The sequence below is a fragment of the Suricata suricatta genome, chromosome 5, assembly GCF_006229205.1.
Source record: "Suricata suricatta isolate VVHF042 chromosome 5, meerkat_22Aug2017_6uvM2_HiC, whole genome shotgun sequence".
Taxonomy (NCBI): Eukaryota; Metazoa; Chordata; class Mammalia; order Carnivora; family Herpestidae; genus Suricata; species Suricata suricatta.
Genome location: NC_043704.1, coordinates 112,131,727 through 112,149,209, shown reverse-complemented (window position 1 = coordinate 112,149,209; position 17,483 = coordinate 112,131,727). Strand labels below are relative to the sequence as shown.

General features: G+C 37.2%; 1 protein-coding gene across 3 annotated transcripts in view; it reads left to right on the top strand.

The window, feature by feature from the left end:
• The window catches only part of RNF13 (ring finger protein 13), a 163,586-nt gene that overhangs the window by 53,321 nt on the left and 92,782 nt on the right, over positions 1-17,483 (top strand). Inside the window, exon 2 of one of the 3 annotated variants that reach the window (XM_029940061.1) lies at positions 16,040-16,074. The exons of the other annotated variants lie outside the window; for them this stretch is intronic. Within the exon in view, the coding sequence (XP_029795921.1) occupies positions 16,054-16,074 (21 nt within the window). The 5' untranslated portion in view covers positions 16,040-16,053. The remainder of the gene's footprint in view (positions 1-16,039; positions 16,075-17,483) is intronic. 3 annotated transcript variants of the gene reach the window in all.

Genomic DNA, 17,483 nt, shown 5'->3' with positions numbered 1-17,483 from the left:
ATACAGCTAGATGCCATTTCACACTCAGAGATTACTGAAAATAAAGAGTCTAACAGTATCAATGCTAGTACAGATTTGAGAAACAGGTATTTTTATATAGTCTTGGTATATAAGGATGTCTGACCACTCTGGGGAGTTTGATAATATTTCCCTTCTTATCTCAGTGATAATTTGCCACAATGAAATAATTAATTTTTTCCACATTCAATATATTTCTCTTTCTTTTATAAATGAATCTGTGATCATTGTCTTTGAAATTAACTGAAAAACCAATTACTAGTACTAACAACCTTATTACTTGGTGCTGTTCTATTTTATGTTTGCCTGCACTGTCCCTTTTTGCCAGTCATCATTCTCTTTGAATACTTAATACTGAAATAATGTCAGTGGCTAGGATCTGACCATTTCCATCAGTAGTTTTGAGTTCTGGCCCTCCTAATTAGATTGAAAACCAGTTTGTATTCAACTTCAGTTAACCAGATTATGCTCACCTGTGACTGAGTTACGATCGATCTCAAATGGCAAATGATGTGATCAGTATGTGTTTTGCTTCATTACCGAAGAATTCTTTTTAGTCAGGATTCACGTTTGTTCGCAAAACAGGAATTTCTCTGCTGCCTCTTAAATGTTCACAGATTTACTTTCTGTATTTGTTTCTGAACTCTTTGCTATCAAAGATTTTGTTAAGAGTTCTTTCAGTGATTAACATGTTTAAAGTTCTTACTGTCTTAGAGGATCTGTCAAGTACTACAGAATATAAAATATGAATAAATATTCCTTACTGGCTTATATTGACCATTTATCAATTTAGAAAGTGATTTTAAGGGATATGTATTTCCACCATAAACTCAGTCCACTTAGAATTCCTTTTGTTTTTATAAAAACAATCTTGTTGGGTTAGCAAATCCTATAAGTATACCACATATTGAGCTTTTAATTTTGTGTTCTGTTGGATCCTGTTAAGATTGGAGTGACAGTGTGTGACTGGATTTTTTTCTTAAAAAAAAATTTTTTTTTAATGTTTGTTTATTTCTGAGAGACAGAGTGCAAGCAGGGGAGGTGTAGAGAGAGAGGGAGACCCGGAATTCCAATCAGGCAACAGGCTCTGAGCTGTCAGCACAGAACCTGACATGGGGCTCGAACCCACGAACCACGAGACCATGACCTGGGCTGACATCAGACATCCAACTGACTGAGCCACCCAGGCGCTCCTGGATTTTTTTTCTTAAGCATGACAATAATGTGATTATGATGGTGATGTGGTATGTAACATATACACTAAAAGTCCTTGTGTACCAAAGGGCACAGTCATTTTGTATTTTTAAATGTCAAGGTATGGTCTGTGGAGTGAAGCATTATCAGTGTATGCTGGCTGAATGGGAAACATATAACAGATGGCCTTTCTTCATAGAGCTTGAGTATCAGAAAATAAAAACTCTGACAAACAACTACTTCTGTGTTAAGTAAAACTCAAGGCAACAATCTTCAAATTTGTATCAATTATGTTGTTATTTTTAGGAATTAGATTTGATAATAGGAAGACCAAAGGATTACAAATAGATCTGTTACAATATCTTTTTATTAACTCTTCAACATCAATTTGAGTGAAAAGGGAATTATTGATATCATGTCCTAGCTTTATCCTAGACACCATGATTTATTGTCCTTCCCCCTCCCCGCCCCTAAGGTCATTAGTAAGCTATTATGTCTGCAGATTAGTTTGAAGAGTAAACTTAGGGAGAAGATACTTGTTAATTTACATATAAAAGTGCAATTCTGTTTGCAATAAAATTAATCTTATTTTGATCATATAATGAAAGGTATAATAGATGTTTAACAAGATAATTTATAGTTAGATGGGACAGCCAGTATTCTAAAATCAAGGCGATCAGATAAGCATTTGGGATATATTTCCACTTACCTAATGTGATCTAGGAAATAAAAGAGAAAAAGAAAAACAAAAAAGCATCTCCATAAGATAAAAGTGTGTTTTCTTGATGTCTGTAAAAATAGCACTTACTAGTAACAATGGACTGGAGCCTGTACAAAGAGGAGTCCCCTTTAGGAGCATTCACGAAACATGTGTTTGTAGATGACCTTGTATTATTAGGTAATACAGATACTACTTTTTTTTGTAAGAATTTAATGAATAACACTAATAGTAAAACCAGGAATATTTAAGATACAACCTTTTTTAATTTTTATTTTCTTATTTTTTTTATTTTTGAGAGACAGAGAGAGACAGTGTGAGCAGGGGAGGTCAGAGAGAGAGAGAGACACAGAATCCGAAGACAGGCTCCATGTTCTGAGCTAGCCGTCAGCACAGAGCCTGACACAGGGCTAGAATCCACCAACCATGAGATCATGACCTGAGCTGAAGTCGGACGCTTAACCGACTGAGCTGCCCAGGTGCCCCAGGTACAACCTTAAGTCATGCTGAAAACCATTTAGTTCATTGCTTAGCTTTACGTCCTCATTTTAGAAACGTTTTCTAAATTAATTATTTAATTTATACCCAAGTTAGCATGTAGTGCCACAATGATTTCAGGAGCAGATTTCTTAATGCACCTTAACCATTTAGCCCTTCCCCCCAACCACAACCCCTCAGCAACCCTCTGTTCTTTATATTTAAGAGTCTCTTATATTTTGTCCCCTCCCTGTTTTTATTTTTGCTTCCCTTCCCTTATGTTCGTCTGTTTGGTATCTTAAAGTCCTCATATGAGTGAAGTCATACAATATTTGTCTTTTTCTAATTTGACTTAGCATGATATCCTCTAGTTCCATCCATGTAGTTGCAAATGGCAAGATTTCATTCTTCTTGATTGCTGAGTAATACTCCATTGTATGTATATATACCACATCTTCTTTATCAATTCATCCATCCATGGACTTTTGGGCTCTTTTCCTACTTTGGCTATTGTTGATAGTGCTGTTATAAACATTGGGGTGCGTGTGCCCCTTCAGAACAGCATACCTGTATCCTTGGATAAATACCTAGCAGTGCAATTGCTGGGTGATAGGGTAGTTCTATTTTTAATTTTTTGAGGGAACCTCCGTACTGTTTTCCAGAGTGGCAGCACCAGTTTGCATTCCTACCAGCAGTGCAAAAGAGATCCTCTCTCTCCTCACATCCTCGTCAACATCTGTGGTTTCCTGAGTGGTTAATGTTAGCCATTCTGACAGGTGTGAGGTGGTATCTTATTGTGGTTTTCATTTGTATTTCCCTGATGATGAGTGATCTTGAGCATCTTTTCATGTGTCAGCCATTGGATGTCTTCCAGTTTGATAAGTTTGATAGGTTCTTTATAGATTTTGGATACTAGCCCTTTATCTGACATGTCGTTTGCAAATATCTTCTCCCATTCTGTTGGTTGCCTTTTAGTTTTGCTGATTGTTTCCTTTGCTGTGCTGAAGCTTTTTATCTTAGTGAGGTCCCAATAGTTCATTTCTGTTTACTTTATTTTTAAGTAATTTCTATACCCATCATGGTGCTCGAGCTCATGGCCTTGAGATTGGGAATCACGTGCTTTTGACTGAGCCAGCCTCCTGCCCCATATTTTTTTAGTAACGACTTTATTGAGATATAATTCATACAATTCACTCAATTTAAAATGTATGTTTCAGTGGCTTTTAGTATATTATGCAGTTATGCAGTTATCATTACAATGAATTTTAGTACTTTCTCATCACCCCCAAAAGAAGCCCCATACCCATTAGCAGTCATTCTGTTTTCTCCCCCAACCCCTCCAGTTCCAGCACTAGGCAATTATTACTTTATTTTTTGTCTCTAAAGAGTTGCCCATTCTTGCTATTTCATTTATAAATGGGATCTATAATATGTAGCCTTTTGTTTCTGGCTTCTTTCACTTAGCATGTCTTCAGAGTTCATCTGTATTGTAGCAGATATCAGTACTTAATTCCTTTTGATGGCAGCTAATATTCTAATGTATGGGTATACCACATTTTGTTTGTCTCTTCATCAGTTAGTGGACATTTGGGCATTTTTACTTCTTGGTTATTATGGATAAAGCTGTTATGGACATCAGTGTATATGTTTTAATGTCTACCTATGTTTTCATTTCTCTTAAGTATATACTTAAGAGTATAATTTTTGAGTCATATTATAACTCAGTTTAGTCTTGTGGGGAACAGCCAGACTGCTCCAAAGTGGGCTCACCATATTCAGCTCCCACCAGCAGTGTGTGGGATTTCTAAGTTTGTCATTTTATTTTCAAGACTTGTTTTTAATATATATATGTATATGTATATATATTTATGGACTTTCTAGTGTGTGTGAAGTGCTTTGTCATCATGGTTGTGATTTGCATTTCTCTCATCATTAGTGATGTTGAACATCTTTTCATGGGCTTATTAGCCAGTAATATATATTCCCTGAAGAAATGTCTATTCAAATCCTTTGCTTATGTTAAAATTGGGTCTGTGCCTTTTTATTATTGATTTGTAAGATTTCTTTCTGTATTCTAGATAAGAGTCCCTTTTCAGATTCTTCCTCCCATTCTCTGGCTTGTCTTTTCCTTTTTCTGATGATGCCTTCTGAAGTACAAAAGGTTTTAATTTTGATTAGGTCCAGTTTATCTGTGGTTTCTCCTGTTTATGTTTTTGGTATCCTATATAAGAAATCCGTACCTAATCCAAGGTCATGAAGATTTATGTATGTTTTCTTCCAGAACTATTTTGTCTTAGTTTTTAGATTTAGGTCTTTATTTTGAGTTAATGTTTCCCTTTAATGTGGGGTAGAGGTTCAACATAATTCTTTTGCATGTGGATAATCCAGTTTTCTCACTACCAGTTGTTGAAAAAGCTATTCTTCATTAATTACATTGTCATCCACCCTTGTTTTTAAAAAAAAGTCCACCATAAATATGGAAGTTTATTTCTAGAATTTATATTCTACTCCATTGATCTGTGTATCTGTATGCCAGTATCATAGTGTCGGGATTACTATAGCTATGTAGTAAGTTTTCAATTTGGGAAGTGTGGGTCCTTCTCTTCAAGATTATTTTAGCTATTTTGGATACCTTGAATTTCCATTTGCACTTGAGGATCACCTTGTCAGTTTCTGGACAAAAATCTAGCTATGATACTGATATAGATTGAATCAAAATTATAGATTAATTTAGGGAGTATTGCCATCTTAACACTATTAAGTCTTATTTATGAAATTGGACTGTCTTTCGATTTATTTAGGTCTTTAATTTCTTTTAACAAAGTTTTATAGCTTTTAGTGTACATGTCTTAAGCTTCTATTAAATTTATTCTTTAAATTTTTTTTATTTTAATGTTTTTTATTTATTTTTGAGAGACAGAGAGAGACAGCTCATGCAGGGGAGGGTCAGAGAGAGAGGGAGACACAGAATCCGAAGCAGGCTCCAGGCTCTGAGCTAGCTTTCAGCACAGAGCCCAACGTGGGGCTCGAACCCACAAACCGTGAGATCATGACCTGAGCCGAAGTCGGATGCTCAACCGACTGAGCCATCCAGCGCCCCTATTAAATTTATTCTTGCATATTTTGTTTTTGATACTGTTGTATCAAAAAATTATATTGTTTTCCTAGTTTGCTTTTCAGATTGGCTTCTTCATTTCCAATCTGAATGCTCGCTCTTTCTTTTCTTTCCTTCCTTCCTTCCTTCCTTTTCCTTTCTTTCTATTCTTATTTTTTTCTCAAATATTTTTTCTTTCTTTATTTTTTTTTAAATAGTTTATTGTCAGATTGGTTTCCATACAACACCCAGTGCTCTTCCCCATAAGTGCCCTCCACCATCACCACCACCTCTTTTCCCCCCTCCCCCTTCCCCTTCAACCCTCAGTTCATTTTCAGCATTCAGTAGTCTCTCAAGTTTTGCGTCCCCCTCTTTCCCCAACTCTCTTTCCCTCTTCCCCTCCCCCGGTCCTTCATTACATTTCACCTAAATATTTGTCCATCATCTGATGAGTGGATCAAGAAGATGTGGTATATATACACAATGGAGTACTACATGGCAATGAGAAAGAATGAAATATGGCCATTTGTAGGAAAGTGGTTGGACCTTGAGGGTGTCATGCTAAGCGAAATAAGTCAGGCAGAGAAGGACAGTAACCATATGTTTGCACTCCTAGGTCTAACAGGAAAACAGGAGAAATCTATCCTTATTTTTATTTATTTATTTATTTATTTTTGCTTGTCTAATTGCCCTGGCTAGACTTGCCAGCACATTTTTTTAATGTTTTGTTTATTTTTGAGAGAGAGAGAGACAGCGTGAGCAGGGGAGGATCAGAGAGAGAAGGAGACACAGAATCCGAAGACAGACTCTAGGCTCTGAGCTAGCTGTCAGTATAGAGCCTGACGCAGGGCTCGAACCCACGAACCATGAGATTATGACCTGAGCCGAAGCCAGACCCTCAACTGACTGAGCCACCCAGGTACCCCTAGACTAGCCAGTACATTTTTAAAATTGAAGACATTTTTTTAAATTTTGAAATTTGAAATGTTTCTTTGACCTGAAGCAATGAATGTCTAAAATAGGACAAGGCAAATACATTATCAGAAATTTCTTTTCTTTTTTTTAATGTTTTTTATTTATTTTTGAGAGACAGAGACAGTTTGAGCAGGGGAGGGTCAGAGAGAGAGGGAGACACAGAATCTGAAGCAGGCTCCAGGCTCTGAGCTAGCTGTCAGCACAGAGCCTGACGTGGGGGTCGAACCCATGAACTGTGAGATCATGACCTGAGCTGAAGCCAAACGCTTAACCGACTGAGCCACCCAGGCAGCCCAGAAATTTCTATATACTCCCATTTAGTACATTTTTGAGTAGAAGTGTCAAGAGCAGACATTCTTATCTTTTTCATTAGGGGCAAAGAATGCAGTCTTTCATCATTAAATATGACATTAGCTACACATTTTTGTAGATGTTCTTTATTAGGTTGAAAAATCCCCCTCTATCCTTCTATTTGTAGTTGGTTGATATATTGTTTTAATTATTAATATAATTTTGTATTTACTAATGAGCCTGAGAGAAGAAAGGAGAATAAGCATATATTCATAATGTAGTTCTATTACCTCATTTATTATTTCTGGTTCTCTTTATGCTTGTGGATTTGAGGTACCAACTAGTGCCAGCTTCTTTATTTTCTTTTAAAAAGTTTATTTATTTTGAGAGAGAAAGTGTGAGTGTGAATGGGGTAGGGGCAGAGAAAGAGAGTGATAGAGAGAGAATCTCAAGCAGGCCCCATGCTTCAGAGGAGACCCTGACATAGGGCTTGATCCCACAAACTGTGAGATCATGATCTAAGCCAAAATCAAGAGTTGGACACTTAACCAACTGAGCCACCCAAGTGCCCCTACCGTCTCCTTACTTTATCTGGCTCTCCAATGCATACTAATTAGAAGTTCAACTTTCAGGCAGCAGCTACAAAGTCAGGATATTATATATGCGGTCTAGCCCCTGTTAGGAAGAAACTGGAGGTGGAGATTTTTGGTTATTTACTCTGTGCTGAGCTAGAGGGAATAGTCACTGGAAATGCTTGTGTTCCCAAGTAGAGTCATTTCATTGTTTTGTGTGTTCCGGGGTACTCATGAAATACCAAGCCCCATAAGGTCCCAGAGTTAGGGGATTTGAAAGTCAGTCCCTTGGGTGGTGACTGTAGCAGTTGGAGTGCTAGATGTGTGGACAAGCTCCTTTCAGGGGGAAGCTGGAAGCTTGGTTTTACAGTTTCAGTGAGCCGCGGGTAGCCAGCAGGGGATGTGTTCACTAGATCTTTCAGGCTTCTGGGAGGATCTCAGTCAGTTTCCACATGCAGGCTGATTATAAGCCAGAACCTCAGGCAGCAGCTGGGCAAGTATGTAGTCATAGCCCTTCCAGGAAAAGACAAGGATGGGCATTTTTGTTTGCATCCTCTGTACTGAGCCCGGAGGGGAGTGGTAGATAGTGAGGGCTTCCACACCTGTTAAAAATTGCTTTTTTGTTTAATGTGGTCCTATAGGACTTGTGAATGCCAACCCCCATTGGCCACCAAAGGTAGGCAGTTTGATGGCCTGTCCCTCATGTGGCAGCCATAAAAGGTGGGATGCTAGACATGTGGACACACTTCTCGGGAGAAGCTGCAGACTTGATTTTAGGAGAGAATGGAAGTGCCCACCAGCTTTTTGGGCCTTGGGGATGATTGAAGTTAAAACCTAGATGTGTGCTGATTAGAAGTTAGACCCTCAGGGAGCAGCTTGTATAGTATACAGTTTAACCTTTTCCAGGAAAAGACTGGGAGATGGGTGTTTTTGCCTGCTCCCTCTTTATTGAACCCTAGACGACAGCCATGCTGGGTGCACCTGCATTTGCTACAAACTACTTCTTTGCTATAGTCCGTGGCACTCATATACACAAGCCCTGTTGGCTTTCACAGGTAGGTGTCTTGGGGGCCAGTCCCTTGGATGGCAGCCTTAAACATTGGAGTGCTAGATGTGTGGTCACAACCCTTTGCTTTTCAGAGAGAAGCTGGAAATTAGGGGTTCCCTCTTGATTGTATGGCACTGTACTGAGGGTAGGGTTTGTAGCAAGAGGATGTCTCAGCCTTACCTGTTAACTGTGCCAGTATTTTCTTAGTAGCTTGATGTGTAGGCATCACGTAGCTAGTTTCTGGATTTCTTTCAGAGAGAATTGCTTCACATATAGCTGTATATTCTGTACGTGCATGAGAAGAGGAAAATGCAGGCCCTTCGATTTTATGTTCCCACTGCAGTGCACAAGAGTTCCAATTTCTTCACCTCTGTCTCCATATTTATTATTTTATTTGATTACAGTAATCCTAACAGATATGAAGTACGGTTTCTTTTTTTTTTTAATTCTTTTTTAAATGTTTTATTTATTTTGGATACAGACAGAGACAGAGCATGAGAGGGGGAGGGGCAGAGAGAGAAGGAGACACAGAACCGGAAGCAGGCTCCAGGCTTTGAGCTAGCTGCCAGCACAGAGCCTGACGCGGGACTTGAACCCACGAACGTGAGATCTGACCTGAGCCGAAATTGGAGGCTTAACTGACTGAGCCACCCAGGCGTCCCTGAAGTACGGTTTTGATTTGCATTTCCTTAATGATTAGAGATGCTGGGGATCTTTCATGGGCTTGTTGGCCATTGTTTATCTTCTTTAAAGAAATGATTGTCCAAGTCCTGTGTGTATTTTTAAATCATGGTAACTTATTTTTATTGAGTTCTAGGAGCTCTTTGTATATTCTCAATATCAACACATTACCACATGTATGATTGAAAAATATTTTCCCTCATTTCATGGGTTGTCTTTCTTGTCTTTTGCCCTTTGATTCAAAAAGTTTTTCATTTTGGTGAAATCCAAATCATCTATCTTTTTGTTGCCTGTGCTTTTAATGCCAAGAAGTCATTGCCAAATCCAATGGTATGAAGCTTTTTCCTTATGTTTTCAAGTAAGAGTTTTATATATGAGCTCTTACATCTAGATCTTTGATCCATTTTGGATTAATTTTTTGTATAGCATAAGTGTCTAATTTTATTCTTTTGCATGTGGACATCCATTTTTCCATAAGACCATTTGTTGAAAGAACCATCCTTTCCCAGCTGAATGGCCTTGATACCCTTGTCAAAGTGCTTTGACTTACATGTGAGTGCTTATTTCTGAAATACCTATGCTATTTCATTGTCTTTATATGTCTGTGTTTATGCCAGCACCATACTGTTTTGATTACTGTTGCTTTATGGTAAGTTTTAAAATAAAGAAGCATGAGAGCCTTGACTTTGTTCTTTTTCAATATTGTTTTCCTTTTTAGAGGTCCCTTGAGATTCCACATACATTGTAGAATGGATTTTTCTATTTCTGCAAAAAACATCATTGGGATTTTAACTGACCGAGGCACCCTGGTAGCAGTGTTCTTTCTTTTGTGATTTTTGTTATTTGAATCTTCCTAGCCAATCAAGCTGTCATTTTTGTTGAACTTTTTGAAGAATCAACTCTAGTTGTCACTGATTTTCTCTATTTCTTAAAATAATTCCAACTTTAACTCTGCTTTAGTAATTATTTCCCTTTTCCTGCTAGCTCTGGATTTAGTTCTTTTTTTTTTTTTTTGATGTTTATTTTTGAGAGAGAGAGATGGCATGTAAGTGGGGGAGAGGCAGAGAGAAGATGATCTGAAGTGGGCTCTGTGCTGATAGCAGTAAAAAGCCTGATGTGGGGCTCGAACTCATGAACCACAGGTTCATGACCTGAGCTGAAGTCAGATGCTCAACTGACTGAGTCACTCAGGTGCCCCTGGATTTAGTTCTTATTCTTGTTTCTTTAGGTGTAAAGTTAGATTGTTGATTCGCAATATTTCTTATTTTTCAATTTAAGTAATTACACCTATAAGTTTCTCTCTTAACACTACATTTGTGACATCACCTAAGTTTTAGTATGTTGTGTTTTCATTTACATTTGTCTCCAGACATTTTCTAATTTCCCTCCCTAGTACTTCTTTGACCTCTTCATTATTTTTTAAATGCCCTTAGGTTTGAACTTTCCCACACTCTGTTTCAAATAAAGTGAGTTTCTTTAAGAAGCACTTTGGAGGTCTTTTTTCTTACAGACTGCCTCTCTTAGTGGGCAAAATTTCTGAGCCACTGATAGGGAATAGTCTCCATTCAAAAATGCATCAGTCTCACTGGTTTTCTTTCCACTCTAGGGAATGCTTATTCCTTTATTACTAATATTTCTGTATCTCCTGAATGATTGCCTAGAATATAATTATGTTTTCATTTTTTGTGACACCCTGCTTTTTGTGCAGGGTGCTGGTTGGGGGTAATTATCTCCGGTCTACTCTATTTGCCTCGCCCAGCATGGATCCTTTGTCTTTCAGGTGAGTTAGGATGAGGGTGACCAGGGCCCAGTGTTCTCAGTCCTGTGTACTTTGCCACATTCACCAGGAATTTAACCTTTACCATCTGTAGCCAGAGAGGATGAGATATGGTGGTGACATTTCCCCTCTTCTGAGGTATCATATTCCTTAACTGGATGCCAAGAGGAGAAGGAGCCCTGTGGTCTTTGCCACAGACTGGAGCTTCCATCTCACTGAGCTAATGGCAGGGCTCAGAAGCCACAAACTTTTTCTCTTTTAAATGTTTTTATTTACTTTTGAGAGAGCATGAGTGGGGCAGGGACAGATATAGAGGAGGTCAGAGGAGCTGAAGTGGGCTCTGTACTGACAGCAGCATGCCCCAAGCAGGATTTGAACCTGTGAACTGTGAGATCATGACCTGAGCTGAAGTTGGGTGCTCAACTGATTGAGCCATCCAGGTGCTCCTCAAATACCACAAACTTTTGATTTTCTTACCTCAGCTCTCCTTTAGCATAAATTTCTCATTAACCTACTAACTACCATTCTTGGTTTAACCTAGCTGTTGTTTTGAAGGAACAGATCTCTTTGATAGTAAAAACATTCTGCAATATATTCTGCTTTTGGAGAGGTGCTATTTAAATATTAAGATGATTTCTTTTCTTTTCTTTTCTTTTTAGTTTATTTATTTTGAGAAAGTGTGCACATGTGCGAGCAGAGGAGGGGCAGAGAGAGAGAGAGAGAGGAGGAGATCCCAAATAGGCTGGTAGTGCAGAGCCCAACGTGGGACTCAGTCTCATGAATCATGAGATTGTGACCTGAGCCAAAATCAAGAGTTGGTCACTTAACTGGCTGAGCCACCCAGATGCCCCAGGTTATTAAGAGGATTTCTATTTTGAGACTTACTGATTTATCTTGTAGTTGGTAATTATCCAGTTTATATATCAAATATTGGAGAAGTATGTGCATTCAAAACTATTGCAGTTTTATGGCAGTATTTTCTCAGTTCTGTCTGACCAAATTTATCAGTATGAGTAGATATAAGAGCTATATTCAGAATTTGTAAATTGAAAAGCTGATAGATGTAAAACCAGGATGGAGAATGTTACACTAGAGGTATTCACAAGTACTTTTCAGGCTCATTTCTGTTGTAATACAGTATCTGGCATAGAATGTAAATTTCTTGAAGCATAATCTTTATCTAGTGCAGTACCTGAATTATAGTAGGGATTCAGCAAATTTGTTCAGTGAACTTGTATATCAGTAAAAAAAGGATTAAAACAACAATTAATGCTTCAGGCTGACCTGTTGGAAATAAATTATGAAGTAGGAAATGACCAAAATGTCTATAAATATATTGAGCAGTTTGCCATCTCAGGGGTTCATTAGTGTTCTTCAGTGAGCATGAAAAACCATTTTTATGAATCTGGTAGCCTGATATTTGCAATTTTTAGGGTAATTGATGCCATCCGTTTTCTTCTTAACCTCCGAAGCTCTGTGGAAAAAATGTGAGGATTAAGAACTCCCGACTTCAGGATTTATTTTGCTGTCTGACACTAGGAAGTATATTGGAGATAAACCAACCTCTTGTGCTCCCTCACACCTTGATGACTAGCTCATCTTATTTTATATGTCTCGTTTAGGAGTATTGTTCATATTCAGTACCTTGTGCGGATCAGAGATGCAAAACTATCAAGTTGCCTTGCATCACAGGGAGCGTAACTGGAACTCACAGCTGCTCTTTCTTTTTATTCAGTACACAGGTTTGGCCTGACCACTATTCCCTAATCTTTCCTCTCCCAAACTGAGCATATTTTGCTTATAATTTTTGGCATAATAAAACAGCAGATGCTAAGAGAATTTGCTTTGTAATGGAATCTGAAAATGAATCCTTGTATAAAGCAAGAAATATTTCTTAAAATAAATAATTATCTTATTATATGTTAGGATAAGTGTATTGAAATAAGGTAAACATTTTACGGACTGATTCTATACATATAGAACTATCTTTGGTGTGATGCTACCAATTTCCTTCTTGACATCTTGTAATTCATTCTAAGTTGTGAGCTTTTTTCTTTCCAAGTATATTTGTTTAGCACAAATATTGTCATATAATAATAACAGCAGTAATAAAAATAGAACTATGATCCAGTAATCACATTACTTTTTACCCCCAAAATATAGAAACACTAATTCAAAAGGACACATGCACCCCTGTGTTAATTGTAGCATTATTTACAATAGCCAAACTATGGCAGCAACCCAAGTGTCCATCCATGGATGAATGGATAAAGAAGATGTTGTATGTATATACAGTGGAATATTATTCAGCCATAAAAAGATTAAAATCTTGCCATTTGCAACAACATGGATAAAGCTAGAATATAATGCAAAGAGAAATAAGTCAGAGACAAATACCATCTGATTTCACTCATGTGGAATTTAAGGAAGAAAAAAGAGAGAGAGACAAACCAAGGAACAGACTTTTAGCTAAAGAGAACAAATTGATAGTTACCATAGGGGAGGTAGGTGAGGGGATGGGTGGAATAGATGATGGGTATTAAACCCTACACTTAACACAACGAGCACTGAGTAATGTATAGAATTGTTCAATCACTATATTGTACACCTGAAACTAACACTGGATGTTAACTCTACAGGAATTAAGCAAAAAAAAAAAATATAATAATTTAAAAAATGAAAATGGGGCACCTGGGTGGTTTAGTTGGTTAAGCGTCCAACTCTTGATCTCAGCTCAGGCCTTGATCTCAAGGTCGTCAGTTCAAGCCCAGTTCAAGTGCTGTGTTATGGAACCTACTTAAAACAAAATAAAACAAAACAAAACAACAAAACAAAAAACCAAAACAAAAAGACAGAAATAGCATTAAAGAATGGTCTTTAGTCTCACCAACCTCACTGAAATAGTTTTGTGTTTATATTAAATTTGAAAGAGTGTTTTCTTGAAGAACGGAAACATTATTTGAATCCATTTGACTCACAGGACCATCAATTAGCAGCTGATGCTTAGGTATGTTATCTTCTTCGAAGCTTAAGTTTTTTTCTTCTGTAAAACAGGGATGATAATGCCTGTGATTTCTGATCCTCTTTTGTGAGCACAAAGCTATCCTCTAGGACTTCAAATCAGTTGTGATAGTTAACTTCAACAGTGGCAAATAACTTGAAAAACCCATTGTCTGTAAGCCACATATCAAACGTTTATATAATACAATGAAAGATTTGGGGATAAGGGAGAAAATAGAAAGGTACAAGAAGAAGAAAAAAGGTGACTTAGAATGCTAATAAGCACTTGTGAACTTTTGCCATAGAAGTGATGATTATATTAGCACAATGACAAAATTATTAGAGTGCTAGACTGAGAATAAGGAAAACTGGAATGTAGTCGTGGTTTAATCCTCCTCTCTGTGAAGATGAGTACTGTGATAATATGGGAAGAACATTGGCTTTGGGGTCAGTATTACTGGGCTTCAAATTATGGTTCAATCACTGGGTAAGTTATTCAACTTCTTAAAAAATGTCTTAACATTTATTTATTATTGAGAAACAGAGACAGAGCATGAGCAAGGGATGGTCAGAGAGAGAGGGAGGCAGAATCTGAAACAGGCTCCAGGCTCTGACTAGCTGTCAGCACAGAGCCTGACGCAGGGCTCAAACCCACAAGCGTTGAGATCATGACCTGAGCTGAAGCCGGACTCTCAACTGACTGAGCCACCCAGGCGCCCCTTAACTTCTTTAAGTCTTTCCACTTGTCTGTAGTAATATATATCCAAAGGATCAGTGTAAGGAAAGTGGCTATTTATTCTCTTATTTTGGGTTCTGTTTGCCTTTTTTTTTTTTTTTTTAACCCCTGGTTTCTTTAGGTCAGTGTTGAGGCCATTCATTTGAGACCTGTCCTTTTTTTTTTTAATACAAGTATTTAAATTTCCCTCCAAGTACTAGGTTAGTTGTGTCCAACAGATTTTGGTAAATTGTGTTTTTATTTTCATTCGTTTAAAATGTTTAGGGTTAATTTGGCCCACCTCTGAGGCAACCGTCTTCTGAGGACGACTCTCTTCGGTGCTCTTCATTAGGAAATGTTCCTCTTTGGCTGATAAGAATGCAGCTCTTCCCAGCCCTGTGTGGGCTCCAGGGATTGTTCTGTTTACTCCTTTATTTCTCAGTTTTGGAGCTCCCTCCCACACGAATGCAGGTTACCGCTCAGCCAAGGACTTGAGCGATGTCTCTGCAAGTATCTGGAGCCCTCCGTCTTTGCAGCTCCCTTAACCCCAGCGTGGCGCTCCACAGAACTTTAGCTGCCGTGGCCGGCCAGTCCCAACTCTGAGCTCTGTTTCCTCACCCGATCTGGACCACTAAACTGTTGGGTTCTTCTGACCTGGAGTCTCTCTAGACACTGAGCTGAGCTATTTCTAGGGCTCATTGCATTCATTTCTTTGTTCTCAGCAATTGCTGTCTTGTGCTATCTGTTGTCCATTCTTTGAAAGCTGATATTTCATACCTTTTGTTTAATTTTCTCATTATTTAAAGCAAGAGGATTTTCTATCATGGCTGGGAAGTGGAAGTTCATCTTAGCATCTAGTAGGTAGTTAATGAATGCTAATTATCAAATCTAAACAAATCATTCAAAAATTCTTATTGGAGTACATTATCAAGATGGGTGATTTTATAATCACAAATTGATGTTGTATAAATGGCTTTTTTTCTTTGTTCTTAATCTCAGTGCAATTAATAAACAAATATAGTAGTCTGGGACTTTATTTTTTAAGCTTTGACATTTCTAGAATATTAACATGAGCCAAATTTTGTTACCAGTGCTTTTTGAACTTTTTCAGAAATAATGTGTTGAAAATTATATAGTTGTTCTAAATAGTATTTGCTGACAGCACTTTTAAGTATTTTTTAAATGTTTTCAGTTATTTATGGGCTTATTGTATTTTTGTGACATCTTTTAATCATATGTTAAGGTCTAAATCTAACTCATTGATCAAATATATAACCAAAAAAGGCTATTGGGGAGGATTCTAACAGTGTACAAGATGAGATGTAACTTTGAGATGTAAAAGATATTCAGTTACTGATTTGAAAAATGCTGCAAATGTAATATTTAATTTGTGAGGTTTTTAAACAACCTTTTCTTATAATTCAGTTAAGGGCTTAACTTTTACTTAGTATATAACCCTCAAATTTCTGTCTTATTCAGTGCTTTCCTCAGTGATGTGCAGAGAGACATGGAAGGTATGGCTATCACATTTGCAAATGGCATGAAGCTTGGAATGGTTAAAATACTAATGTTTTGCCCTGGAGTCTTAAAAGAAAGGTACTGAAAAGAAGAGAAAAATAGCTTAGTAGCAACATATATAAAAAATTTGTTGAAAAAAGTGGATTTATTTTCCAGAAACATCAATAATACATCAGTTACAGTGCATCAGTAGAATGCAGTCAATAGAAGTACTGTCTAGAACAGTCTAAAGAAAGATAGTTCTTGTTGTTACTGTTGTTGATGTGTTTGATTTATTCAAAACACTTTTTTGAAATACATTTAGGCTTATAGAAAGGCTATATAGAAAAACTATTATAGAAAAATAGTACAGAGAGTTCTCATATACAGTTCACTCAGTTTCTTTTCATGTTAACATTTTATATAACCATGGTACACTTATCAAATCTAAGAAATTAATTTTTTTACAATATAGTAAATAAAATACAGACTTTTTAGAAGATTTCACTGGTTTTTCCACTAACACCCTGCAATCTACCTTCTCTACATAATAGTGTATGCAATGTTTGACCCTGAATTAAAGTTTAAGAGCCAAGTCAAATGCCACTTTTTCTGTTACTGCCTCCCATTGTTAGAATGGCTTTCTCTGTTCTATGCAGTCATACTATATGTTGTTTATACAGATCTTATTGGATCTGTTGGTTCTTGCCAGATATTAATTACTTGGGTAGGGACTCACTCAGTCTTATCCATCCTCTTATTTATGATGAAATGTGACCAGTTTATTCAGAGTAGTGTTAAAGGAATTTAAAATAATATGATAAGAATAGCAGTTAAAGGATATTTTGCTGTATAAGAAGAGCATAATCTCCAACCATTTGTGAAGAAATGAAGTGTACCCTGTATGTGAAAATTATGGATAAAATTTGAAAGAATGATTTAATAACAAACGAGATATTTTTTAACATTGTAGAAAGTTATTGATAGAAATAAATCTATCTCTCTCACTTACATTAGGAAAATGTTAGCTAATAAAGTCTGATTGGTGTAACTCTGGCCTACATTTGAATGTAAAAATTATGACAAAGTTTCCTTTGACATCTTTGTTGTTTTAAAAAACTTTTTTCAATGTTTATTTATCTTTGAGAGAGACAGAGATAGAGCTTGAGTAGGGAAGAAGCAGAGAGAGAGGGAGACACAGAATCCGAAGCAGGCTCCAGGCTCTGAGCTGTCAGCGCAGAGCCTGATGTGGGGCTTGAACCCAAAAACGGTGAGATCATGACCTGAACCAAAGTCCGATGCCCAACCGGCTGAGCCACCCAGGCACCCCTGACATCTTCATTGTTTAAAGTATTTATACCAGATTTTGGAATTAGCGTTAATTGCCTTTTATACTAACATTTTGGCTTGTTCATTTTTGTAAATG